General features: G+C 42.0%; 1 protein-coding gene across 1 annotated transcript; it reads left to right on the top strand.

Annotated features, from left to right (window-relative positions):
- The first annotated feature begins 597 nt into the window (after positions 1 to 597).
- Positions 598 to 10,098, top strand: LOC107593618 (non-syndromic hearing impairment protein 5-like). The gene is made up of 10 exons (XM_016283418.1): positions 598 to 617; positions 6,236 to 6,444; positions 6,565 to 6,757; positions 7,172 to 7,328; positions 7,779 to 7,899; positions 8,129 to 8,257; positions 8,415 to 8,542; positions 8,976 to 9,324; positions 9,399 to 9,472; positions 9,621 to 10,098. Exons 2-10 carry the CDS (start codon positions 6,237 to 6,239, stop codon positions 9,846 to 9,848), a joined length of 1,587 nt encoding a protein of 528 aa, XP_016138904.1. The 5' UTR covers positions 598 to 617; position 6,236; the 3' UTR covers positions 9,849 to 10,098.
- Positions 10,099 to 11,516: the final 1,418 nt, after the last annotated feature.

Raw genomic sequence — 11,516 nt, 5'->3', positions numbered from 1 at the left:
CACCAGCATGCAGTTTATACAGTAGATTTTGTAAGTGCAGGAGCAGGACACTCACAAACACATTACATGGTCCGGTATACCTCTGCACTTCATCTGTGAAGCTCAGTTGTGTTGGTGTCCTATGCAGCACTCCTCTCAGATAGGCAAACAGGACAGTTGTTTCTCACTGTCGAGGTAGACAGGCACTCAGGAAGAGGTTAGCTTATGAGACCATTTAGAGGGCTTACCGTTGAGTACACCCTATGGGCAAACCATGGTGCAAAAACAGTTATTTTGAGGAAATTGATACATTTAAGATAAAGATACAATAATTTGCAGCATAGTAAAACGATATTGTTAATGTTATTCCTAATTAAGGCCCTTGGTGAACCTTTACTATGAGTTTGTTTGTAATGATGATTAAATGTGAACATTGTTTAAGTACCACTAAATGCTCCTCAGATCCCTATAACTTTACAATGAAGTCCAGCAGTTCCCTGTCATAGGCTCACTTCGATGCTGCGATGACGTCATCACTTTGGGAACACCTTCGGTGTGACGAATGTCTGAAGCCCTTATACCATCACGCCAATTCATTGGCCAAATAGCGCTTAGCACCGCCCCCAAAGCGCACGTAGGTGAGCTATATAGCGTGCTGCGCGCTATTTTCATCAGATTTCATTTCCTTCAGGAAGCGAATCATCTGTCGCCCGTAGGAAAGCAAAAAAAAAAGTTTTGTTCTTAGCTATTTCTCTAAAAAGAGCAGTTTACTCCTCTTCAGCGGACACGATGAGCTACAGGAGATGCATCGAGCCGTGTGACAGGTTCATCGCAGGAGGAGACACTCATGACAGGTGCGTGCAATGTTTGGGCCTACAGCATGCCCAAGCGGCACTTAGCGGCCTTTCTGATTGTCGACACTGTGATAGCCTACGGCTAAAAGCACTGCGCTCGAGGTTCGCGGCCTTCTCAAATAGAGTAGGCCTCGCGTCTAACCCCCGTTATCCCGTTTCTGCGGTTGCCGAGGCGCCACACGAGACGGTCGCTTGGGGTGACGCATGCGAGCCGAGGCGTTTAGAGGGCGAGTCAACTGAATTTTCTCCTTTTCTCTCGCTCTCTCCGGGCCATGTGCAAGCGCTCGAAGAACGCTACGGGGATCCCGTGGTCTTCGTTAATGACAATTTGCGGCCTACCCCGGAAGCTCGCGATGCGATGTCTTTCGGTTGTATGCCATATGATGAAGACGTGCTGTCCACAGCAGCCTCCGACTCTGAGGATTTATTGGGCGAACTGTGCAGTTCTCTCCCTTCGAGTGGACAGGAGAAACGCACTTCCCCGTCTTACAGACGTTGTAACGCGCGCTGTGGATAAGCTGGGGTTAGAGTGGGATAGCGAGCCAGCACAAACTCAGTCCCAGTCAAAACTGGACGATCGATTTTTGTCCAGCCGCACTCTGTCTCAGCCCCGTAGGCCTCTCCCCTTTTTCCAAGACCTCCACTACGAGGTTTCGAGGTCTTGGAAACAACCTTTCTCGGCGCGTATCACTAATCCCGCCGCCGCTGATTTCGCCACGGTTTCTAAAATGGCGGCTCACAGCTACTCTCGCAGCACATCTCGCGCCAAATTCTGCTCCGTCTTGGAAATCACACCCTCTGCTACCATCCAAGCCGTGTAGGGTTACTTCCGCTTTGATCAGAAAATCTTACATGGCCGCTGGGCAGGCCGCGGCTACACTCCATTCTATGGGTGTACTCCAGGCTTATCAGGCAGACGTGCTCAAGGAGCTGGATGAGGGAGAAGGCTTGACTCCAGAGGCCGTTAAAGAGCTCAGACGAGCTACTGACTTGGAGCTTAGGGCTACCAAGCACACAGCTCGGGCAGTGGGCAGGTCCATGGCAGGGTTAGTGTCAGCTGAGTGCCATCTTTGGCTTACTCTCATTGACATTAAAGAGAAGGACAGAACTTTTCTCCTGGACGCCCCCATTTCGAGTGACGGTCTGTTCGGAGACTCGGTCACTACGGTCGTGGAGAAATTTAGAGCAGCGAAACAGCAGTCAGCTGCGTTCCGTCAACTCATCCCTCGCAGGGCTAGGGAAGTGGAACGTCAGCCACCTGCGGCTCGCTCACGCTCTTCATCCTTACAGCACTGCGAGGTCCAGCGGCATGAGCCACCGCCTAGGTTACCCCCTCGTAAAGACTGGGGTCCTAGGTCTCGCCCACCGGCTTACGCACGGCAACGCAAGCGAGTAGACCTGAGTTCGACGGCAAAGCCCTCTCGTCCTCAGGCCCCTAAAAGCAGTTCCTGATTCCTCTGATCATCTTCGGAGGCCAGCCCCTCCTTTAGAGAGAGTGTACGAACCGCACAAGCGTATTCGATTCTCTCGCTGTGGCCTCCAGACTCCGCCTCGATTTTAGGTCAGGAGATCATATCACTCCTAGAGAAAGGGGCTATAGAGGAGATACTCCCCACTCAGATGGAGTCAGGCTTCTACAGCCGGTATTTTGTTGTACCCAAGAAAGATGGTGGTTTACGTCCGATTTTGGACTTACGTCGTCTAAACCTCATGCACAGAGTGAGCAAGTTCAAGATGTTAACAGTAAAGTCCATTCTGTCTCAGGTTCAATCCGGAGATTGGTTTGTGACCATCGATCTAAAGGATGCATACTTTCACATCCAGATCGTCAGGAGGCACAGGAAGTTCCTCAGGTTTGCTTTCGAGGGCAAAGCATACCAATTCAATACTGTGTTCTTCCGTTCGGACTAGCTTTGACTCCTCGAACGTTTACAAAATGCATGGAGGCAGCTCTGGCCCCGTTGCGGCTCCAGGGTGTCCGAATTTTGAACTACCTAGACGATTGGCTAATACTAGCTCAATCTGTCTAGGTCAGTTCAAGACAGGGCGCCGAGTACATGTAGGCCTGTGTCTCAGGCTGTTGGGTCTGATGGCGGCAGCGTCCCCTGTATTTCAGTTGGGCCTGCTTCACATGCGACCATTTCAGTGGTGGACCAAGAGCCAGAACATTTCGCATCACTGTCACCCGCTTCGCAGAATTACGGTGACACGCAAAGGCTCTCGTATTCTAAGCCCCTCGATGAGACCCCAGTTCTTTCTGGAAGGAGTCCAGATGGGGACGTTGTGTTGCCGCAAAACGGTCATGACGGACGCGTCCCTTACGGGCTGGGGAGCGGTCCATCAGGGAGATCCAGTCGGTGGAGTCTGGACAGAGGTACATCGAGACCGGCACATAAACCGTTTGGAGATGCTTGCGGTTCGAAAGTGGACTTGTTCGCTTCGAGCATGACTACGCACTGCCCGCTTCGGTTTTCCCTGTCTCCTCCGTCGCCGGATGGTCTGGCCCATGAATGGCCCAGGACCAGTCTTTATGCTTTTCCCCCAATCCGGTTGCTCCCAGCAGTCCTATTCAGAATACGATCAGAAAGAGTGGAGCACCTGTTGCTGGTGGCCCCGCAGTGGCCCACTCAGTCGTGGTTATTAGACCTGATCAGTCTACTAGCAGGCCCTCCATGGGAGGTTCCCCTCAGACACGATCAGTTGACACAAGCTCGGGGCATGATTTGGCATCCTCGACCAGAATTATGGAGGTTATGGGCGTGGCCCTTGAGCGGAGTACGCTAATGTGTTCTGGTCTCTGGGCTGAGATTACAGACACTATTATGAATTCTAGGGCTCCCTCCACAAGACGCTTATATGCTTTCAAGTTGAGACTTTTTGCCTCTTGGTGTAGACAACGCACTTTGGATCCAGTTCACTGCCCTATAGGTTCAATACTGGAGTTTCTTCAGAGTCGTTTTTCTGAAGGGGTTACCCCCGCCACTCTTAAAGTGTACGTCGCGGCCATATCGGCAGGACATGCACTCGTAGGAGGTGCTTCGGTTGGTCATCACACCCTGGTGTCACGTTTTATGCAGGGTTCGAGACGGCTTAGGCCTTTCCGCCCAGCCCGAGTTCCTTCTTGGGACTTATCGATTGTGTTGGAGGGCCTGACAGGCCATCCCTTTGAACCAATGGAGTCGGTGTCAGAGAAGTTACTGACCATTAAGACCGTTCTTTTGGTGGCTTTATCCTCCCTTAAGAGGGTAGGGGACCTGCAGGCTCTCTCCATTAGTCCTTCGTGTATGGACTTTGCACCAGGACTGGTAAAAGTGTTTTTGCGACCTAGGCCTGATTATGTTCCTAAGGTCACTTCAACTCCATTTCGCTTTTGGTTTGACTTCGCCTCTAGGGGTGCGTGCTCATTCTACAAGAGCAGTGACTTCTTCTCAGGCTTTCTTTAAAGGGTCTTCGTCGGAAGATGTTTGTGCTGCGGCAGGATGGACCTCTCCTAGCACATTCATCAAGTTTTATAGTCTGGACATAGGGATGGCTCCTGGCTCCAGGGTCTTATCTACTTGAGCAGACGCTTTCCTTGGTCTTCTAGCTAGCTACGGTACGTCAGGCGTTATGGTATAGCGTTCACAAAGTGATGACGTCATCGCAGCATCGAAGTGAGCCTATGAGAGGGAACATCTCGGTTACATATGTAACCTTGGTTCCCTGAGTAGGGGAACGAGATGCTGCGATGCTCGGCCGTTCCGTACCTTGATAGCGCTTCCTTTGTAAATCAGTGAAATTTGATGAAAATAGCGCGCAGCACGCTATATAGCTCACCTACGTGCGCTTTGGGGTGGTGCTAAGCGCTATAAGCATTCATATTCGTGCGATTTTTTGAGTGGCTCGTCAGTGAACAATGGCTCTGTGCAGTTAATGCTGCTCAATGTGAAAGCCCACAGGTGATGGAGATTTACCGCTGATTACAGAACCGGCTTTCTGACCAGATGCGCGTTAAATATCGCATGCGATTTATCGTGCAGTCCTAATTTATACTTAACTAATATGCTAAAACAATGAGTATCAAACAAGTTTTCACACTAATACAGTAAGCTACAGGTAAATCTCACATCAACATGCTTTTATCATCTTTTTAAGTTTAATTAATGTGCTGGCTAGATTTACATATTGTAGTCATTATGTCAACAAGGTTTAGCTTAATTAAATCATGGCCACGAATTAAGAACATCGTAATAATCAATAAAACTAGCAATCTGGAATTCATTATTATTTCTTAGCAGTTCTCACGTTGGCTACGTAAACTTTGCATCGTTTAAAGGTTATAAAATAAAACTTAATTGAAAATCGGTAAAGTTACTCACTCTGATTGCTGTCCATGTCGTCCATCTTTAGTGATCCAATTCGGTAGGTGGCACTGTTACAAAAGAATAGGGTCCTAGAACTGCGATCCCGAAACTGCAGCCTCCGGTTGTGCATGATACTATTGCCTACTACTCTAAAATTAAAACGGGGAGTGGCTGGAAACTAGCGACCTCTCCTGGTCGGAGATTGTATTGAAATCATAAACTGAAAGCAATCTTTACTTGACTTGCTTTTCAAATATTTTTAAATTGATCATCCGAGTCTAATATGATCCAGCAGGCCGCCAGTTGCCCATCCCTGTTCTAGACTTGTTTAACATCCTTTGTTCATAACTCAGTAATGCTGTTTAATAAACCATGTCACTACAGCTTTACTGGCCCATTGTCAAGAGAGTTCCACTGACTGGAAGCCCCTCAATTAAAATTACCCTAATTTTCTCCCAGTTTAAGCCCTTTAGAGCGGTAGACTAAAGCTTTTACGCTGTCTTATTCTGTTAACATGAATATGAACCATGTCTGTGTTACACCTACAAGCCACCATTTGCAGTGCACAGCTGTGGTTGAAATGCTATTTTCAGCCCTTCTCAGCAGTCCATGACATCTTAATTCATTGTAAGATTTGATTTATTTCACCTTTCGTTAATCTCACCTAATCCGTGCTATTCAAATTCATCTGTTCTCTCTTCTGTTATTTATTCCTGTTTTTGGTATTACTTCATGATTTTGGCATGAGGAGAGAACTTCTCACTAACCGCTGTGTGCACATTTTGGTGTATTTTTGGTTTATTATGTTTGGCCTCTGCTGTGGAATGGCTGTTTGCATATGTTATGATAGTTCTGTGGTTTCGCAACTAATAAAGGATTATGTAAGATAAGTTCATGTATATTTGGGAATTACTGTGGGGAAAATTTAAATCAGTAATTCAGTTGCTGCTTTTATACAGTTTGCATTTATCATTAGGAACAATGCTTGAGAAAAGTCAGTGAAAGTGTTCACATTTTCCACTTTGGTTTAATGCTGTCTGTTTATGTGTTTTTGCACAGGATGTTTGACAGAGCGACAAAGAAGCTGGTCCGACAGCTAGATCCTAAGGGTGCTCTGATTGCGACTTCCAGACTAAATGATTCCGGAAAACTCCAGGCGCTTGCGGTGGTGCTGAAAACCCAGAAAAGCTGGTTCTGGCAGCAAACTAAATACAAACCCACAGGATTCAAACTCAATGACCTGCTGGAAGGGGATCCAATTAAACCAGGTAAAGTGCATAGTGAATAGGTATCTCAGTAGAAACAGATGTTTTTTTCAAAATATGCCTAAATGGAACTGTCTTGTGTCTGTCCTTGTTGAAATTAATATCTCTCTTTGTTTTGATCAGTGTGTGAGGAGAAAGAGTTTGTAAAGTTTGAGGGAGAGTACAGCAACTCTGTAACTGGATCTATAGAGTTGGGAGTTTCTGCTGTCTCCCTAAATGCGAATGGACAGGGCACATCGAAACTTAGTTTATCAGTCGGGACACTTAAGAGGGAAGATGTGGATATTCCCAGTCTTGTGAAGCTCATTAGAGGAAGGTTAGAGAAAAACTATTTAATATGATGTTGACCCACTTAAATGAACGTTAATTACAAACTAAGGAGAATATGTTTTTTTAATCATAATTTGGAAAATCAATTCAAATTCTAAAGTTGAACCTTGTGGTATCTCTTGACAGGAATGTTCGTTCAAAAATTATTTTTATTTTGAACCCTCATGTTATTCAAAATCTGTAAAGAAGATATTTGAAAAATGTTTCAACTTTTCATTTTCATTGTATGGAAAAAAAAAATCTGACATTTTTCAAAATACCTTTTTTGTAAAATCACACATTTGAAATGACATGCGGATGAGTATATGATGACAAAATTGACATTTTGATGCATACAAGATAACAATCTGATGTGGTTTGATATTCGTTCCTCTGTTTTTTACCTTGATGACCCCCTTAGGAAGTTGGACCTCAAAAACTCTTTTTTCAAGCAGTCCCCCAAAAAAAACATGGCTTTTACCATCCTTAAAGAGCGAATTTACACCACCCACCCATGCTCCATCTCTTATACAGAACTGGAGAAGGCCAGCTGCCATGCTGCGGTTGGTTTTGCCGAGGTTTGTAAGAAGTAGTGTGTTCAGGGATTGAACGGTAATGATCAGGAGTTTAGCTTCATTAATGAATGTCATTATCATATCATATCATGTCATTAATAAATCTCCTTTTCTGACTCAGTGTTGTTATTGGTAACTATTCAAATACTTTTCAGTAATTGATATAAAGCTGAAATAAAATAAAATAACATAAATATTGGATGAAAAACTGAAACTTAAAACTTAATTGAGAAGAACTAAACTTACTAAAACTTAAATAAAAATTAATTAACACTATATAGAAATTTAAAAAAACTGCACTAAATAAAAAGCACATAACAAAACTACTCAAATTAAAATCAAAACTGAAAATATAAAAATAAATGCTAATTCAAAATATGAATAAATACTAATTGTATATAAATAATACTAAACAACAACAACACAGAATTATCGGCCTCTTTGGTGTTTCAGATGCACGTTAAAGACAGCGGTGAACTTCAGTGTGGCTCTAAGACTGCATTACACATCCCACCGGACACTGTGATGGCTTACAGTGTCATTGAAATGACCATCGAAAGTGACGGCTACTTTGGTCAGTGACATTTATTGAATATGGCTTAACAACATTACAGTTCCTTTTGATTTTTTTATTACATGTATCAACATATATTAAATTCATTACTATTATTTTTTATTTATATGTATTTTTATCATTTTATATTAATTATGTGTATTATTTGGAAGAAGAAAAAAACAGTTTGACAAATGTGCTGTGTATTTGGGCTTTCCATGTCTGAGTTTTGATTTTTGTGTGAATTTAGATTTGTGCATTTGGTCCAGTGGGTTGGAATCAGATGACATTTCCCAGAATCCATTTCCCAATTTCTCAGAGGGGGGTGGTCAATGGCCACTGATCCAGGAAGGTTTCCCACTTAGTACTCTAAAAAAAGGTGTGTGTTTCAGTTCCTTTGTGTTCTGCTAAAGTATCTGTGCAGAAGTAGGATTAGCCCTGCATTTCTCTTACCCTTTTTTAAGTTCCTGGTTCTTAGGACATTGCGATAATAATAATGAGGCACTTTGAGATGTATATTTGTGGTCTCTTTGCAGCACTTGCAGACGTTCAAACTAGCTTTTGTGCACTGGCTGACTTGCCTGCTGAAAGCCGTTCCTCCATCCTTCTCCTGCTGAGGGAAATTCTGACGGACCGATCTGTCTTGTCAGCTTTGGTGGAAAGAGTGAGTGATAGTATAAGGAACAACGATAAGAAACAATGCTTTCTAAAATCATGTCCAAAAGTTGCAGAAGGACGTTGTGAAATTGCATAAAAGGGTGATTCTTTCTTTAAGAGGATTTTCTGTCCTCTAGGATGATTTTAAAGATTATTTCACGGTAGATTTGAACTTTTTCCTAATTTTTAAGAGAGTTTAAAGGTGACATGTGCCATAATTTCTCTATTTTGTGCTTGTATCCACAGATTTATTTCTCCTCCAATATTTTTTATTTAATTAGTGTTAGTTTGAATATCATTAAAAGTAAACGTTTCATTTTTCAAGATTTCAAGTAGTCAAGGGTCATGTAACTGAAAAATGACATAGATATGAAAGGTTTTTCCTCTTTATATCACTTATATTTAGTTTTCTCTGATCGCGTTGTCTTTTTGTCTTTAAGCTTGAGGTGTTAAGCAGCAGTGAAGCTCCGTGCTTCTTAGACAACAAGTTGTCTGAAAAACAGAGCCAGATCATTGGTGCTTTTTTAGACTTACTGAAAGGTGAACAACTTGACAAGAGTGGACTTACCACATCAACGTCATTGTCCAGTTATAATGGATGTCAGATATCAACAGCCAATCACAGGGATTCTCCCTTGGCATCTGAGTTAAATGAATCAAGCCCCATACCAGAAGAACAGAATGGATGTCACAAGGCTGTATCTCATCAGAACGGATGCTCAACAAAAGCAAGCAGGCAGAGCATGGAGCTTATGAATGTTATGGAAATGCTGATCAATTCTCTTGACGGTTAGTACTGTACCTAAACTCAGAGGTTTCATATGTACGTAGACTGTCTGTCTTCACTCATACACTTTATTCAGAACTCACGGATGCTGGACTGGACTTGCTAGAGCCGTTCTGCACTTCTGAAGGTCTCCAAAGTCTACAGGATGTAGTGAGTTTAATATTGTTGGATGCCAATGCAGATTCTGAATGAATGCTTTAGAAACATGTAAAGTAGTTGAAACAAAAAAACAAAACAAAACAAACATTAAAATAAAAAATGTAATAATTTTATTCCATTTTGTTTTCTGTAAACCTAGGTGATTCATCTGACTACTAGCGATATGCCTAGTAGCAAGGACACCATGCCTGTTTTCCTCCAAAGTGACAATGAATTCCACAGAGTGGAGGAACTTTTTAAGTCATGCAATGTTTTACTAAGGAAAGAGAATGACATGTTAACCTCAGAAATTACCTGTAGAGAGGGCTTCCTCCCAATGGTTCTGTGCATTGCCATCCATGGCCTTGCATCCTTTGTTTCTGAGTGACAGTGTTAGTGCTTTTACTGACAGCTGAAATAGGCTGTTAAAGTGTAATTGTAACACGTTTTCCCAATTACAAAGACATATTAGTTCATGCAGAAATTACTTGCTTTAGTTTTAATGTTCCTATGTGCAGACATTTACTTGCTTATTAATATTTTGCATTCATTTTATCTTTGTAAATTCCATAAGAGTACTCAGTCTAGTTGTAATATATCTCCAACAAGGTGCCTTTACTCAGGTTTTTAACTTTATTTTCCAGATAATTTTAGTTATTTTCCCAAACTAAAATACTTTTATTGTCTTTTATTACAGTGAAATTGTAGTAAAAGCCTATTTAAAAAACCTTCATGAAAACAAGTTTATTTTGTTCTCTGAAATTGATTTTGTTTTCCATAGATCATTTATAGATAGCAGTATTCATTTAGTATTTCTTTATTTACCAAGGATAAAAAGGATACAAATGCTAGGATGAAAGTTTTTAATCTTAAAATTATTGGTAAAATGTATGGAAAGAGTCTTAAAAAAGGTCTTAAAAGGTATAAAATGTATCTCCATGATTCCTGTATCTACCCTGTATTATTACTAAATAAAAAAGAGGAACAAATAACAATGGTTGGTCTGTTTATTGTCTTGTTGTAACAGACTTGTTGACATAGACACAAAAATACATTTGGCAGAGAGGTCATGGCATTCTGGGACAGAAAGAAACAAGAAAAAGACTGAAATCAACAGGTCTATTTTTTTGGTTCTTTAACGGACTGAGGATAATAAGACACAACATGCAGCCCAATGTTGTACAACAGACAAAATCAGTGAATGAAATATTACAAAAAACACTATAAATAAAACAAACTGCACACATTAATATGGACTTTTTGCATAAAAGAGATTCATAACATCTCTTTTGGATATGAAGAGAAGCAAATAAACAGTTAAGAGATCTGGGTCTATGTAAACAGTTTTATGGTTCATGATTTTAGCATCTAGAATGTTCCAGAGGAGCCCTTGGCCTGCTACACTCTTGTCAGGTTAGTCCTTCATTTGAGTATAAATCAAAACATCACAGTAGGTTCAGCAACTACAAAATGAAAAAAGGAGAAACATGTAAAATATAACTACAATAATAAATAAAAATATATGGCCTCTGAATCGCCAAGGCCAGTTTCCCTCGTTTTTCTTTTCTTTTCTTCCAATTCCAAAAATGTTACAAATAGAAAGATATTCTTTAAAAACATACAAATACTAAAATAAATAAGTACTCTTCCCTTTCAGTTTGAGTAGAAAAAACCATGCATTGTGTGCACAATAGTGAGGCTAGGGCTAACGGTGCTTTCGTGGCAGACGACGCTCATTTGGTTGGTCAATTAAAACGAGTAACTTCACTGCCCCACATCAATCTCCTTGCATACCAATCATACACACACACCAACCCACACACACACTCAAACACTCTTGCATAGTGATCTTCTAACGCAGGGGTGTCAAACTCAATTCCTGGAGGGCCCGAGCCCTGCAGATTTTTGTTCCAACACACATACATTGTAGTTTTCAAATAAGCCTGAAGGACTTGATTAATTGGATCAGGTGTGTTTAATTAGGGTTGAATCTAAACTCTGCAGGGCTCCGGCCCTCAAGGAATTAAGGTTGACACCCCTGTTCTAAAGGTTCCCC

Source organism: Sinocyclocheilus grahami, unplaced genomic scaffold, assembly GCF_001515645.1.
Source record: "Sinocyclocheilus grahami isolate Dianchi unplaced genomic scaffold, SAMN03320097.WGS_v1.1 scaffold174.1, whole genome shotgun sequence".
NCBI lineage: Eukaryota > Metazoa > Chordata > Actinopteri > Cypriniformes > Cyprinidae > Sinocyclocheilus > Sinocyclocheilus grahami.
The sequence above is the reverse complement of the archived record's forward strand: the minus strand, read 5'-3'. Positions and strand labels throughout refer to the sequence as shown.